At 32.3% G+C, this 17,015-nt stretch overlaps 2 protein-coding genes across 3 annotated transcripts; one reads left to right on the top strand and one right to left on the bottom strand.

Annotated features, from left to right (window-relative positions):
- Nucleotides 1-943: 943 nt before the first annotated feature.
- On the bottom strand, nt 944-3,928 carry LOC127126360 (uncharacterized). The gene is made up of 3 exons (XM_051055275.1): nt 3,743-3,928; nt 3,303-3,634; nt 944-1,346 (listed from the first exon to the last, which is right to left on the bottom strand). Exons 1-3 carry the CDS (start codon nt 3,851-3,853, stop codon nt 1,163-1,165), a joined length of 627 nt encoding a protein of 208 aa, XP_050911232.1. The 5' UTR covers nt 3,854-3,928; the 3' UTR covers nt 944-1,162.
- A 7,215-nt stretch (nt 3,929-11,143) lies between these two features.
- Nucleotides 11,144-14,743, top strand: LOC127126359 (uncharacterized). 2 transcript variants are annotated; one of them, XM_051055273.1, is made up of 5 exons: nt 11,144-11,336; nt 13,002-13,224; nt 13,393-13,524; nt 13,676-14,077; nt 14,170-14,743. In XM_051055273.1, exons 2-5 carry the CDS (start codon nt 13,097-13,099, stop codon nt 14,306-14,308), a joined length of 801 nt encoding a protein of 266 aa, XP_050911230.1. In that variant the 5' UTR covers nt 11,144-11,336; nt 13,002-13,096; the 3' UTR covers nt 14,309-14,743. The 2 variants fall into 2 exon arrangements, with proteins under 2 accessions (XP_050911230.1, XP_050911231.1); XM_051055274.1 differs by lacking the exon at nt 11,144-11,336 and adding an exon at nt 11,736-12,004.
- The last annotated feature ends 2,272 nt before the right edge of the window (nt 14,744-17,015 follow it).

Here is a 17,015-nt window from a genome sequence, read left to right as displayed (position 1 = left end):
CATCTGTCGTATACCTCTATGGGATACCATGATAAGGCATCGTCACTCCTCAACCTGAAGAAAACACCACCATTCAAACTGATAGCATCGTTGTTTAATGTGATAGCACCAACCTTATCCTAAAAGCATATCATCGACTTTATAACTTATTGATAGTATATACTTGCTCATTTTTAGAACATTTCTTCATGCAACATTACAATATCATCTAAATTAGATTGAACTTTATTTGCAAAAGTCTGCGAAATTAATAATTAAGGATTAGCTAAACTTCAAAATGTATAAGTAGTTAGTGATAGATTGTTTTGTAAATATTCTTGCAATTATTTAACAAAGGTTGATAATGCAGTAGCAACAATGATTTTTATGTAAGAATCAAATATATAAATATTCTTGGAATTATGACAATGGTTGTTGATTTTGTGTGTGGTTGGTTTTTATGTAAAAGTTGATTATATAAAGGGTCTTGTTAACTTGTGCCTTAAGGAAGGCACAAGTTAAGGTTACTATATTTTGATTTTGTGTGTTGTTGGTTATTATATTTTGATTCGTGTCCCTATAATTTAATAAAATACATTTATATTAAATAATATAAAATACTAAAATAAAATAAATTTAGATTGCTCTCCCTTTAACAGTTTTTGGGTTTAATTGTTGGATGGAGCATGAGTAGAAAAATTCTAAATTTATTTTAATTTTTTCTGGATTTCACGTAAATATGTATCAAGATGGTAATGAAGATGATGAATGATAAGAAGGAAGAAAATAAAGAAATCTTAAAACAAGATAAGATTTTATAGACTTTCAATATCCAACTGTGCCATAGACCACCAACAAGGAATTGATTAATTTGACTAACAAAAATATATTTAAGAGAATCAATAGCAACGCTTGTTAAATAAATGACCAACATGAAATCAATAATCAAGTTATACAATAGTAGTTTATCAATCAAATATTCTCATTCCAATCTTCAAAATTTTAACTTCACATTTGAAAATTGACTGTGATATTATAAGTTTGACAACCTCGGCATGATTCTAGCTCTTACATTATTGAATACAAAAATTGATAAAATGGAACACCTAAATCCACATTCCTACGCTTGGGACATTGCTTATACTAACTATAATGCAACTCTGCATAACTATGCAGAACGTGACTATGAATGTTGATTCAATGACTCGTTTTTAGACAGGAATGCTTCGCCTGTTTTCAACCAGTTCATGTATTGCTTTTGCTCTCTTGTGTGTAGATAGTGGAGAAGGAAATTGGTCAAGTTTCCTCCAATGCCCTTGTCTATTAGGTATTCCTTGAATGCTTTTTGCAACTTAATATCCAATTCACTGCACATGATATAGAAATGACCATGAATAAGATTATGAATGGTTTGACTAAAGTCTGAAGTGATGGTATTGTTAACAAGAAAAGGCACATCTGCTGTTCTATCGTGTTCAACTCACTAAAGAATATGAAAAACAAGTGCTTAAGTTCTTACAGGCTTAGTTTTATATAACTAGCTTAATCGGTTCAGAAAATCCGATGACCCTTAACAGTCAAAAAGAGTTTAAAATGCTGAAATGTCATAATCTTTTTTAAACCCAACTTGAAAAGGAAACAACAGCATTTGAATGTATTGCTTAGTTGCTTCAAATTTACTGGCAAAAACTAGAGTCAAGACAAGTAATCCGCAAAAAATGCATTTCTTGAACCAGTGCCTATAGGAATGTTGCTTGCGGCATGCTGTCTAAAAGCTGTTATAAATTGGCATTTGAACATTCAAGGTACATAAAGGTTATCATATGCCAAGATGAATTGTCAGGCAGCGTGGTTTGGGTTATGAATCAAAGTTTATACAAAATAAGTTAGCAGGGAGCCTAGGAGATCAAGCCATAGAGATAATTAAGATGATTATATGAAAGTAACACTTGCAGCATAAATGAACAAGAAAAATCTAACATGTCGATGAGGGAAGAGGTTATAATATTCGAATGGATATGGAGGAAAAGTTGTAGGGTTATACAACTGTCATCTTTAGGTTTTTATGGAGGAAAATGAATAATTAGAATAATAAAATTACATGAATATTTATGTGAGTAATATACTGGTTGTTATTTCAAAAGACAAAGAATTAACCTTTTTTATACTAATATATAATCCTAATCCTAATTACATAGAGAAACAAAACATGATATTAAAGAAAATATGGAAACCAATCCTAAGAGATAGTCTATGCTACTCCAAATTGGGCTATAGCAATGTAGTAGAGCACAGTTGCCGTTGGCTGGTACAGAACACACTTAGTGTAGCAGCCAAAAGCGTGGATGTCGCGGCCACTACGCCTCAGAAGGATTTCAAAGGCCCTTAAAATTTAATGGTTTACAAATTTTGTGTGAGTAGGTATTTTAGGAATTTCGCAACTTAGACATCAGAATAGCATTTGGTCTTCTCCTCTCTCACTATGTCTCATTCCTGCTGTCATTTTTCACTGTCTCACTGGTCAGAGGCACGTTGTTGAGTTTTTATTTATGTAGTATGAATTATATAAACTTAAAAAAAAAGTCAGAATAGAAGCCATCCGGCGCTATCTTCTATCTCGTTATAGTTTTTTTGGGGTCTGCCGCTAAGCTCTGGAAACTGGGATTGATAACACTGCTCTAAATCACTCTAAGACACAATCAGTGTATTTTTCATATATTCCAACAACACTGAGTCTTTCTTTGGTCACTAAAGAAAATGAATCAAAAACATTGTCAACTTAATGCAGCAGATCAACTACCTCCTAAACAGCAACGCCAAATGTTGGAACATATATTTTAAGCCTTCCCAAAAGCCATTCATTATCTTTACAAATGTAGACGAATTATGAACAACACTTGCAGATTGTAATTATTAAGTACTCAATAATGCAGCCTTTACAAAAGTAAAGTATCATAAATTCCCCTTTCGACAGTGGAAATCATGTATGGCCACGGGATTACTTTCTCACTGGATCATTCACACCCAAATATGATGGTGTAAACTATCATTTTCATGTCCAGTTTCACATTAGTCCTACACATTGGTGTAATCGCGAAAAAGAAAAGACATCAACCTATCCTTTTGTCAAATGTCTATAAGTTAATCGTACAATGTTAATAGCTTGTTGAACTATGCACGAAGAGCGGCACTGCAAACATAATTCATTTCAATGAGTATGATGCATTTGAACTTCAAACATCTAATATGATATATTCTCCATGTCAGACACTATAATATTAACAGGTTAACGCACACGAATAAAACTGCCTCGAGTAGTTTACCTGAACAAGGGGCCTCTGTAAATGGAAGAGCCAAGAGACGCGGGCGATCTAAGATAATAAGCATTGTTGATTTCAAATTGAGAGGTTTTATCAGTTTCTTGATAAGCTCTACAGTCAAATTGCAAGATAGAGGACAAAGCTGGCTTCTTAACACATACTTTCATGAAAACATCTCTTACAAAAATAAGATCTTTTTCATAGTTAGGAGGACCCAATAGAGCTGAAAGAGCAACTTCCTCACCCGAATCACATTTTCTTCTCAAAATCACATCTTTGGAATGAGGTGAATCATAGTCCACTACGAATTCACCTAAAGAACCAATTTGAGCATTCTGCATCCATTAAAATAATAATCTTTTCTTAGTTTCAAGTGATAAAAATAATTGAGAATCGTATGATGAATTGATTGCAGAAAGGGGTTAAGAGTTGAGGTAGAGAACCTGAAAGTGATTAGAAGAAAGTTCAAAATTAATTTCTGATTTGAAGAGGTTGAGAAGTTCCAAATCTTGAATAGCTTTGAAACCCTTTCTCAACTCTCTCAGCCTCGCCATGCTCTTCTCTGAGTCGTAGTCGCTCTCTAGAGAAGTTGGTTTTTGCACAAAATGCAAATTGTACTGGCTGTTTATTTGATTGTTTAAGTTATTAAAAAAAGTTTTAGTCGATCTTTTGATTTTTTAAATCAAGATTTCTTACCCATAATTGATCTAATTGAATAGAGGTTGAAATCATTTAATATTAGAATTGATTTTTGAATTGGATTAGTTGATCTAGTAAATCGAATATTAAAAAAAAATAATTTAATTTAAGATTTTGTATCTAACTAAAATTATATTTTAATCTTTAAAAAACTATTATGTTGGCTTAAAGATGATAATGAAAGAAGAAGACAAAAATATGTTAAAATGTATTAAATATTGATGATGTATTGTTATAATTAATAGAATGTCAATATTTAAAAGTATAAAACTCTTTAAAAAATCAAATGGCTAAAATTATTATATATATATATATATATATATATATATATTATATATATATATATATATTAATATATATATATATAATATATATATATATTATATATATATATATAATTTTGATGAGATGCAAAATAAGATCATTTATTGGTTAAGTGGTATTTCTAATTGGTGTGAGCAAAAGTGTGGGCTTTAATCATTGACCCATAATGGATACGGACTAAGGTTATATATTATTGGATTTCTTAATGCACCTTATATGTTTCTTAGGTACTATGTAGAAATTCTAAAATGTCTCACAGTTTCTGGAGATGCATCTCCAAACGCATTTAATGCACATTCAGCATAGGTCATTCTGAGTGATTCATCACTAGGAAAGATTATTTATTTCAAGTTGCATTGCTCACATTAATTTTGGTTTTGTTTGAAAAAACGAGCGGTTTTTAGAAAATGTATCTCTGGAACGTGTATGAACTATTCCAGAAATGCATTTTCGGTATCAGTCTGTGTTTATTTTTCAGCTCTATTTTCATCAGTAGCGCTAAATTAATGCTTTGTGGTAATTGTTTTCATTAGATATGGTGCACCCCGATATTTCCCCCCAACAAATTTTATCTTTGAATGTTCAAGGTGTTGTTGTGAAGGCGGTAGGTGTATGCAACCAATTTAAAAATGAGCAAGAGTTTAAATCTCGTGATCAAATATTTCAATGGATCGTACGGAGGCCTCAAAACAGGGATTTGATGTGGTTATCAGAAGGTTCGATAATGGTTCGTATAGAAGATGTGCTTTTGTGACAATCACGTGCAAAAGAAGTGGAAAATACATCACCGGAATGATGGACTCATTCAACAACAACAATCGAGAGTTGGTTGAATCGTTTTATGGAAATGATGTAATAGTTCCAAAAATTGAGAAATGTTGAAAGAGAATCAAATTCACAAAAGTCAAATGGGGTACCGCCCATAGATTTAGCTGGTGACAAATGTTTTGATTCTTTTTAATCTTGTGTTTAGCCGGACAAATTGTATGTAATTGTGTCTCAATATTAATGAAGTGTATTTTATTCAATTTGTCATATCGTGTCTTAATACATTTTTTATCTTTTCCATAACAACATTTGTTCATTTGTAAAAAAAAAGGTTTTGTTTTCAAACCTATTCAGGAGAGGTTCCGGAGATGCATCTCCGGAACAAGATAATAGGGTGTGGAACCGGAGATATATCTCCGGAATCAGCATGTCAGGTTTTTAATGATCCATAATTGTCTACAACTTATATAAATTAAGGTTCCCTTGTTTCTCATTTCAAACAAACTGAAAATATCTTAAATATCACAAATAAAAATCAATTGGTATGTCGCAAATGTCTCATTCTCCAACGCAACTCTCAGGCAAAACTTTAAGCTCACCGAGTATACATCTCTTAAAGATATTAAAGATTAAATCCATAATCTATTACCTTACAGAGACAATAGAAGAATTGTGAAGTTCGGGTACCATTCATCGTTCACCGTCGATTGACAACTAAGGGAAGATTGAGTTCAACAACTTTGAGCTCAAGACGGATGCATATGTAAGGGCTATGTAGAATATATTTTTCCGTTTTGAAATAAAATTTCCGATCAAGTTGAAAGCGACGATTCCAAGATCGGTCGAAGATATTCTGAAGATGTTGAAGCGCCCACCTGGATATTGAAGTGTAATGTTGCATTTTATGTTAAAATCAATTATGTAGTGCTTATTTTATGTTATGAATGTTAATCTTATTTTGTCAAATTACATGTTGTTGATGCCTGTCTCTATTACTGGCATGCAAACATTCTGGAAATGTAACTACAGAAATATCCTGGAGATGCATCTTCGGAATAAAAAAACTCAACCTATAAGGCGTCACTCATAATGGCCTACGATGAGTATGCATTGGGTGCGTCCGGAGATGCATCACCGAAAACTGAAAGACATTTTAGAATTTTCACGTGGTGTCTAAGAAACATATATGATGCATTAAGAAATCCCCATATATTATATGGTCAGGTCTCCTCTGTAATCATGAACTCGTAAACAGAACTGACAGTTCCACAACTTTCCCCATTGAGAATTGTGAACGGGAGTGTGAGATATAGAGGAAGATCTAATCACTCATCTTTTCAGGATTCTGAATCAAGGTGACAATAACGGAAATTCTTATTCTCAAATCATGTCTACAAGAAATAAGTGTTGATATTATAATTTCATATAATTTATCCGTGAATTTTTCCGCTTACATTTGGTATCAGAACTTAATTATATGAGTTATGACTCAAGTTGTTAAAATATGATTATGATTTATCATGATTATGAGTTGCGATCCTGTTTCTGCAATAATTGATTGCCATTCCAATTTTTTTCTATGAAATCGATTAAGATTGAAAGAATTGTTTCTTGTCTGAAATTGAATTGTTGCAATTGAAATTAAATAACAGTACATGTTCCTTGTTTTCACGTTATGACTTTTCCAATTGCGACACACTGTATAAAACCAATTGAATCAATATTTTAAAGATACAATACATATAATGGTTTCTATATAAAACCAATTGAATTAAAATTGTTACGATACATCATGCTACAAAATTTGTTCCAATCCTTTTCAGTTGAGATACCGTTATTTTATATATTTTGTTTGATTTTTTTTATAGAATTGTGTCATGATTGAGATTATGTTTCTTTTATTTTGAGACATTATGTTGTTGTTGTTTTTTTTTTTCCTCTTTTCTTGTTTTTATATAAATATTGAGATTGACACTATTAAAGACAAAATTGATTGGGAATGCTATATTGTTTAAATTCATGATTGGTTCATGATTTTTTTACAAGAGAAATTTGATTCATATGCAAGAACTTCTATAAATAATTTGATTTCAGTATCTTGTTTGGATAAGTTTGGATTTCAATTTACCTTTTATGATGTAAAAATAAATTTGATGTTGAATTCTCAAATTGTTGGTAATGGCATCTTATTGGATGGTTTATATAAATCATCTTTAGATTGTGATAATATTTCTTCGTCCTTGATTATTGATAGCTCCATTGCTAAAATGTCTAAAATTAGAGAAAAATCCTCTTTGTTGTGGCACAAACGTTTAAGACATATCTCTAAAGAAAGAATTGAAAGGTTAATTAGAGATGATATTTTACCTTTCTTAGATTTCAATTATTTGGGGACTTGTGTATATTGCATTAGAGGAAAATTTACTAAGACCAAAATAAGAAGGGTTCAACTAGAAGTTCATACCTTTTAGAAATAATTAATACAAACATTAGTGGGGCCCTTCCTCCTACTATATATGGTAATAAATCTTTTATCACTTTCATTGATGATTTTTCCCGATATGACCATCTCTACTTGATTAAGGAAAAATAATAATCACTTGAAAATTTTAAAATCTTTAAAACTGAGGTTGAAATTCAAATAGGAAATGTGATAAAGGTGGTGTGTTATGACTATGGTGTAGAGTATTATGATAGATATGATTCTACTGGGAAACACATGAGGCCTTTTGCAAAATACTTGCAAGATTGTGGTATTGTTCCATAATACACCATACCTAATACTCCTGAACAAAATGGTGTAGCCGAAAGGCGAAACTGCACCTTTGAGGATTTAATGAGAAGCATGGTGAGTATGTATAATTTACCATAATTTTTGTGGGGTGACGCTTTGAAAACATCCTTCTATATACCAAACATAATTCCTAGCAAATTAGTTCCAAAAACACCTTTTGAGCTTTGAACATATAGAAAAACCAGTTTGAATTATCCACTTGTCTAGGTTTCCCCCCTGAGGTTGAAATATATAATCCCTTTGAGACAAACTTGACCCCAAAACTAGTCATTGTTTTTCATTGGATATCCAGATCGAGCTAAAGGATACATGTTCTTCTGTCGTGATAGAGGTGATAAAATTATGGAGTTCATGCATGCAAAATTTCTTGAGCTTAATGTTGTTGAGCCTGTCCTTGCATTTAATAATATTAATTATGTTATAATTAACATTATTACTATGTCATTGCCTAATTTTGATAATGCTAGATCATCCACTGCTCATGGAGATTTTGCTCCAACCGAGAGTGTGGCTGAATATCCAGTTGAAAATATAGTTGAACCACTTGTTGAGAATGTAGTTTATCCTCCTGTTGTGGCTGAGGTTGCATGACCTGCTGAGCCAATCGAGCAAATTCATGTTAGAAGGTTAGTAAGACAAAAACGACATACTATCATTGATGATTTTATAGTTTATCTTAGTCAGGATGCTTATGATATTGGTATTGTCATTGATCCAAAAAGTTATCTGGAAGCTATTACTTGTTCTCAATCTAGCATGTGAACAGATGCAATGCATGATGAAATAAAATCCATTGTTAATAATGATGTTTGGGAAATGATGGAGTTATTAGGAAACTGTAAGGCAATTGAATGCAAGTGGATATTCAAAACAAAGAAGGACTCAAAAGGTAAAATTGAGAGGTTTAAGGCAAGGTTTATGGCTAAGGGATTCACACAAAAGGAGGGGATTGATTTTAATGAAACTTTTTATCCTGTTTCCACTAAAGACTCTTTTAGAATAATTATGGCTCTTGTATCACATTTTGACATGAAGTTGCATCAGATGGACGTTAAGACTGCTTTTCTGAATGGTGCTATTAATGAGGAGGTGTACATGTAACAACATGAGGGTTTTATGACAGGTGGTAATGAGCATTTGGTTTGTAAGTTGAGAAAATCTATTTATGGTTTGAAATAGGCGTCTAGACAATGATACTTGAAATTTGATGAGGTGGTGACTTCCTTGGGTTTTTAAGAAAATTAAGTCGACCAATGCATTTATCTAAAGGTCAGTGGGAGAAAATTCATCTTTCTTGTGTAATATGTTATTGATATTTTACTTGCCAATAGTGATCTTGTTCTACTTCATGAAAACATACTTATGCTAACCAAGTTCTTTGATATGAAAGATCTTGGTGAAACATCTTTTGTGATGGAAATTGAAATACACAAAGGTAAATCATTGGGTGTACTTGGCTTATCCCGGAGGGCTTATATTGATAAAGTCCTAGAGAGGCTCAGTATGTAGAAATTTAAGCAAGGGGATATTCCATTTACTAAAGGTGACAAATTCAGTAAAGACCAATGTCCTAAAAATAAGATTGAGCTGACAGAAATAAAGGGAAAACCCTTTGATAATGTGTTGGGCAACTTGATGTATGCTCAAGTATGCACTAGGTCTGGCATTGTTTTCATAGTTGGAGTCTTGGGATGATACCAGTCTAATCTTGGGAATGATCATTGGATTCTTACTAAGAAAGTGATGAGATATTTGCAGAAAACTAAAGAGTATATGCTTGTTTTTAGGAGAGTTAACAACTTGGAAATAGCTGAGCATACTGACTCTGATCTTGTTGGGTGTGTTGATGATAGGAAATATACTTTTGGTTACATTTTTGGCTGGATGTGCGATATCCTGGAAGAGTAAAAAACAAACTTTTGTCGCCTTTTCTACTATGCATGCATAGTTTATTGCTTGTTATGCATATGCCACTTATGCTATTTGGTTGAGAAATTTAGCGACTGGACTTTGTATTATAGACTCCATTAATAAGCCACTAAAGTTTTGTTGTGATAACAATGCAACTGTGTTCTACTCTAAGAGTAACAAAACTTCCAGTGGTTCTAAGCATTTGGAATTGAAGTATTTGACAGTTAAAGATCTTGTAAAGAAAAATGACATTGTTGTCGAGTACATTGGTACCGATTTCATACTAGTTGATCCCCTAACTAAGGGACTTAGGCCCATTGTGTCAAAAACCATGTTGAGAACATGAGCATTATGAGTTCTTTTGATGTAATTGGTTAGTGAGATACATTTTTTTTATCACGTTGTATTTTATTTTGGACACCTTAAGTGTTGAATTGTCAAGTGCTTTATATTTTGAGCAATTGATACGGCAATGAATATTGTTATTATTATTTATCATTATTTATTTTTATATCAAATGTTAAAATTGAGACTCAGTGTCATTGGACCATCGTGCCTATGTTAAAAACGAGGCATGATTATAATTTTGAGCCCGGTATCTTCAGAACCATTATATTGGTGATTGATGCCATATTTGAGCTGAGGTATGATTTTAAGCCTGATGTTTTCAGGACCATTGTGCCAGTGGTTGATGCCATATTGGAGCTGAGGCATTATGGTTTGTAAAACCGTGCAATTTCTTTGGCTTTGAGGCATTTGAGAGAAATTGTTAATGACTAACAAAGAAAATAACAGTTTGATTGTTGGATCACATTGACATGTTATTTTTTTGCCACACTTTACACTAATGACTAGTTGACAAAATCCGTAGTATTTGTAACCATGGAGGTTTTATGTCAATGAAGAATATAATAATATCCAAGTATCGATACTGTGGGACGGAGTGGAATGAAGCGGAACGAATGTCTCATTCCATTGTTTGGAAATTATAGAACAAAATAAGGCAATTTGTTTATTCCGCCCAAATTGGAGGGGAAGAAATATGATGGTAAGTGATGGAATGAAATGAAATCCATACCGCTCTATTCTGCTATGCTCCATCAAACTTTTTAAATGATCCAAACAATAGAATATCATTCCACTCCGTCTCATTTCACTCCGCTCCATCCGATTCCATCAATCCAAACAAAAGGTTACTCTTTTACTTAATTAAACTTATAAGAATCTCTAACCATCAAAACAGATTCCACGTAGGATCAAGATGTATTTTATCCGATCAAAAAGTAAGTGTTAAAAGAGAGGTGTTAACATTCTTTTATAAATAAAATGCATTACCTTCCCTCCACTTTCATATTTTGAAAAAAATAATTAAAGTCTCTATTCTCTTTCCCTTAACTCCCCTCCCCTAATAAAAATCCCTCCGACCCTAAAACCATATCATTCTCTCCCCCTAGTAATGGCGCCGTCAAATACGCAGCCGTAGAAAACCCAACACCGTCGCGGCCAGCTCGCCGTTTATTTCTCTATCACTTCTCTCCTTGGTTAGTTCTCTTTCATCCCTCTTCTAGCTATCTTGTATGTTTGAACACGGAACCCTGTACTCTTTACACTTAGATCCTAATGTTTTTTTATTTCATCTATGAAATTGATGTATAGTTTAGCTACCGGATAATTGTATTAGTGATTTATCATGTTATCAATTTTATGGTGCTACATCAAATCTGAATTCCCTCTTTTGGTATAAACCCTAATTGTTTGAAAAATTGGTTGTTAAAATCTCTGGAAGTGTATATGTTTTTAATTAGCACATTGAGTTTCAATCAGACTGTTCAATTTAACTATCACTATTAAATTGCATCTTCATCAAGTTTCATTTTTCCTAATTTTCTTTAAAACCATGATTTATATTTCTTTCCTTAATCCAACTTGAACTCCCTTTTACTGAAATTTACATATCAAATTTAATTTCAAGTATTGAATAATTCTTTTACTCTTCTATATTCCATTTTCCTCAATTTTGATAACGAACATTTGTTTCCCTCTTTAAATCTGAATTTATGAAAATAAGACTGAAGTGAAGCTACTATTTTTTGTAAACTATGTTTTTAAAATTGACCTAAGCAACTTGGAGTTTGGAGTGATCAAGAATGTGGATCTTGGTTTGCTTGGAGGCTTGGGAATACCTCTACAAGTTGAAAACACATCTAAGGTGGTGCATGTTTGTAAAGTACTCCCTCTGGTCCTATTTATAAGTGAGAATTCACTTTTTAGATTAGTTGAATAATCAATGCATTTTGTCTATTAGTATTAGAATAGATAGATTGATTATTAATTGAATCTAAAAAATAAACTTTCTCATATAAATAGGATCAGATAGGATCAAAGGAGTATTGATTAGGAAACTGAATAGTTTTCATTATATATTAGTATATAGTTTATTCATTTTATTTATTTATTTGTTGTTTGCTCCTATGTTTGTTGTTTGTGGTTGTTACCTTCTGTGTGTTGTTTTCTAATATTCCAATTTAAGGAACCTGTGTGTTAGAAATCAGACCTTGGTTGTCTATTTGATTCAAAAGCATACTTAGACATTATGCAGTCATATTCCTAGTCAAGTTTCCTTGATGTGATCCTTCAAATTCTATGTCATAACCTAAGTATGAGTTTGGTGTTGGGATTATATTTGTGGTATCAATTTCTAAAATGTGAATCTTGAAGTTATTGTTATGGTAATTTTGATGTCTTTTTTGTATGTATCATGTCATACCACATGTCATTATTAGATCTCTTGAGCCTACGTAAATTATAAAAACTAGTTAATTTTGTATTCATATTTTTTCTATTTTAAAATAAAAAACTAATATATATATATATATATATATATATATATATATATATTATATATATATATATATATAATATATATATATATATATATTCAACATAAAGACTATGTATTTATTAGTAAATTTAATAGCCCTCGTGTTAAAAAAACAAGTCCCAATTTATGGAGAGAAACAAAATCAGTTTTTAAGCCCTCGTGTTTAGGAGTGTTCTGAAGACGGCTTCGTCACTTCCCTCTGTGTATCTAATTTTTAGTTCTGAATACTCTCTCGCTCTCTTCAACACCAAAATCTCTCAAACTCACATCTCTCAGCAACACACCCTTATTTGTTTTCTGATTTTGTTGTTTTGCAATTCTGAAGGATTTGCATTCAAGCAGCAAGAGGAAGAGGAATAGGTATTTATCAGTATCTGAATCACAAGAAGATTTTTAAATTACAGCTTTTGATTTTGAACCATGGAAGAAAAAGTGTGGGAATGTTCTTCAATTCAAGATAGTGATGATGAGGATGTCTATTCGCAAAATGCAAGTGATGAACAAGAGTTTCACTTTTCACCAGCTTCATTGCCCAACTTGCAATTCAGGTCAAATATTCTTAATTACTCTCTTTTAATATTGTTAATATGATTCTAATTTCACAATTGCTGTGTCTAAATCAGAAATATTCGAAGCGTTAATTTTAAGTTTAAATTGTTTCTTGTTTATTATGATTTTGTTTTCATAAAAATGAATTTTAACATTTCATCTTCCAGGAACACAAAATCAAAAGCCAAATGGAATGAAGAAATAGGAATGGCAGAAGTGTTTGAGAAGAATGGCAAAATGTGGGTAACAACTGGAATAGTTCGTAACGGCAAGATTTACACGTCAATTGAGGAAACATTGTAGGTTATATCATATTCCATCTATTTTCAGTTAGATTTCATCATGTGTTAGATGAGGAAGTATCTCGATAAAGGAATACGTGATGATACATTTTCGCAAGGATAAAGTGTTTTGAAAATTTGTGCTTATGGAAATTTTAATTCGGAACAGGTACCTTATGGAACTAGAAGCCTTAGATTTATTAGATAATGGTGATATGAGTATATCTCTAGTAGAAATGTATGAAAAGGTTGCTGGTGGGAAGAGTGGATGTTGTTGGGAGCTTTTTGAAGCTTACAGGCACCTCAAATCTCTTGGGTACATAATTGCGCGGCACAATGTTGCTTGGAGTTTGAAGAGTATAGGGAATTCCGTTAAATGTGTAGATCTTGAAGGAACAGAAGAATGCAAACAATTAGTAGACATGGTTTCCAAAATCGAGATTTCCATTGATGAGTTATTTGGTGACTTGAAGATTAATGATTTGAAGCCGGATTTTGATGTTTATCTTCCAAACAACAGGTTTAGAAAGTCTTCTCCCGGTAATCCAAATTTTCTGCTGTACTTGTCTAGGTAATTATTACATCTCTGATCATGTCATTATGATTACTTTAGATTTGTTTAAGTGATTTTTATAAGTAATTATAACATATATATTCTGTTAGGGGCCATCTTCCATCTAAAAAAGAAATTGAAGTTCTTGAGAGACAATGTGGCGGCATTCCATTGAAAATTTGCCTGGTCACTGAAGGAAGGGTCAGTTTCTTTTCCTTTGACAAGGTTGAACTGCCTGTTCTACCCTGAACTTTTGGTGCCAACTTTTCATTTCCACTCTTGGCTGACATGAAAAGGAAGCTAAGGATTGTAATGATAAAAAGGCTGCACAATCCATTTACGATCAAGAATGCTTCAGAAACTGTTGTGTTTGCAATGCAGTCTCTCAATCAGGATTCTGAAAAGGAATATGATTCTGTAGGTTAAAAACTAGAATTTTTTTCTTTTTATGAAATTAAGTATAGCATTATTTTTAGTTTTAAAGTATCATTCTTAAGTGGAAGAATTGATTGGATTGAATAAAGCCATGGTCAGTTAAGCCACATCAAATGTCGAGTTTTCATAGATATGTTTTTGAAAACTGAGAATGTAACATGAAAGAGAATAATCATTTTGAAATTTTGGATACATCATTATATCAGATAGATCAAACACTAATAAAAACGACGACTTTCCATTCTCACTGATTTGACATTCATGCCTCAAATGTTATCAACCACTGATTTGACATTCATGCCTCAAATGTTATCAACCACTGATTTGACATTCATCTTCAAATGTTATCAACCACTGATCTGCTCTATTTTGGTGAATGTTGTTGCTGAAACCACAACTCTTTTGTCTTCTCAAGCTGCTTATCCCTTTTCTACTCCAGCATCATCATCTACTTTGCCAGTAAACAAAGGTAACATTACTTTCAAAAACTAAATCTTCTAGTTTACTCATTCTTCGATACATACTTTTTAACATGAAATTACATCATTATTTTAGGAACTTATTTTATGATAATTCATGCAGTTTCGGCTCCAATCTTATTTTTTCAAAGGAAAGTAGTTTAGGAACTTATTTGGTACGACAAAATAATGTGTACCTTCAAAGTGGATGACTTCATTCCTCTTCCTCTCCTCTTGGTTCTTCAATGAAAATGCTCTTGATATGAGAAATCATGGGCAAACATTTATGGCATAATTCAGGACAATCAACTATGCGCAAATCTTCAAGGGCTGTGAGGCGATGCATTTCACTTGGAAGACACAGCAATTGAGGACAATTATGAATATAGATATATCCTCTTAAGATTATACATTGTTGTCAAATACTCAGGAAACATCTTAAGATCTGGAAAATCAGAAATTAGCAAGGTCTCTAATGTGTCCGTTGTACCTACGGTCTACTTGGATAATGCCAGAAGCCCTGGAAAACTCATAAGAATCAAATATTTCATTCTCAACTTTTGTATTGGGCTTTCGTTGCTCATTGTCAAGTTTAACATATGACAATCATTAATATACAGAGTCTACAATTTAGGAAAATTATTGAGAGGTAAGTACTCCAAGGCTCTCACATGATTCAAAATGCAGTTCTTCAATGGAAGGGAGTTCTTGTCTGAACAAAAGCTTCAGATTGTCACAATCATGAAAACTCAAGGATTGAAGATGGTTCAAGCTAGCAAATTCGTCATATGGTCAAATAGATTGTTTTGTAGTGACAGTTAGATGCCGAAGGTTAATCAACTCTCCTAATCCTTTGGAGTTAGCAACATGAAAGCCAAACGTTTCAGCCATAATTCTATTAATATGGAGAGAGCAAAAGTGGAGTTTGTGCCTGTGGTGATTGTTCCTTGCTGAGATCCATACTTGTTAAATATAATGAAGTCAACCTTGGCGAGTCTTCTGAATCTAAGTTTACAGGAGCTGAGTTGGTTGGGGTGCTGTAGAACATCAATGAATGAACCCATCACCAAATGAATGATGTGGTCTACAATTTAGAAAATGTATTCAATCATGCAAAATAGTGTTTAGTGAGGACTAAAGTATGTAGTAATTATTTAAATATGAAAGTTTGTGATTGTAGTAAATGTGTTTTCATATTCATATATAATTGTTTATGTTATGAATTTCAACAAGTTGACATGGCGAGTTTAACAAGTTGATGGGGAACTGTTATGACACACTTCAAACCCTTTGACAAACACCTCTTCTTTTGTGAAACTCACGAAAAAAATGTTTTAAAAGCCTAGTCAATTGATTCAGAATTGTCTTATCAACAAGAAGTATGTTTTACAAAGGGATAATCGATTATGCCTATTGGACAGTCGATTGTATCACTTTGCATCACTTTGCAACGTCTTAAATAGATTGGAGAAGTCCCTTAATACTTAGCAATGATTAGAAATAGATTGTTTTCATATTTGAGCCATGTTTTGTCTTATAAATAGAGAGTTCTTTTTTTATATCTAAACACCAGTTTTTGGACAAAAATCAATCAGATAGTTAGCTAACAATTTGGTCATCATCGTGACATCTCTAGAATTTCTTTTACTTTAAATCTTAGCAGAGGTTGTATTAAAGGTGCTGGTCGAATTGTCCATCTTTATTTAAACAAGAATTATACTACTCAACCATAATACTAATCAACAAATCTCTTATAAGGCACCTAATGCATATGAATGTACTACTCATGCTACATATCATACATTTTATTTAACACAACATCAACATTTCCTAAGAACATTTAACTTGAAAAAAACCAACAACATCAACATTTCCTTATATTATTCATGGTACAAATGGACTTTTATCATGTAAATCCATTTTTATCAACATAATCAGATTACCTTCATAAGAACACACTAACATCTCTAAGATAAGTGCATGAATAAAGTGAGTTACGTACACAAAATGTGATGACAAAGTTTTATTTGAGTATCTATTCCCTCGATGTTTAATAAAATCGA

Source organism: Lathyrus oleraceus, chromosome 3 (genome assembly GCF_024323335.1).
Source record: "Lathyrus oleraceus cultivar Zhongwan6 chromosome 3, CAAS_Psat_ZW6_1.0, whole genome shotgun sequence".
Taxonomy (NCBI): domain Eukaryota; kingdom Viridiplantae; phylum Streptophyta; class Magnoliopsida; order Fabales; family Fabaceae; genus Lathyrus; species Lathyrus oleraceus.
Note: the sequence above shows the minus strand (reverse complement) of the source record. Positions and strands in the feature narration are given on the sequence as shown.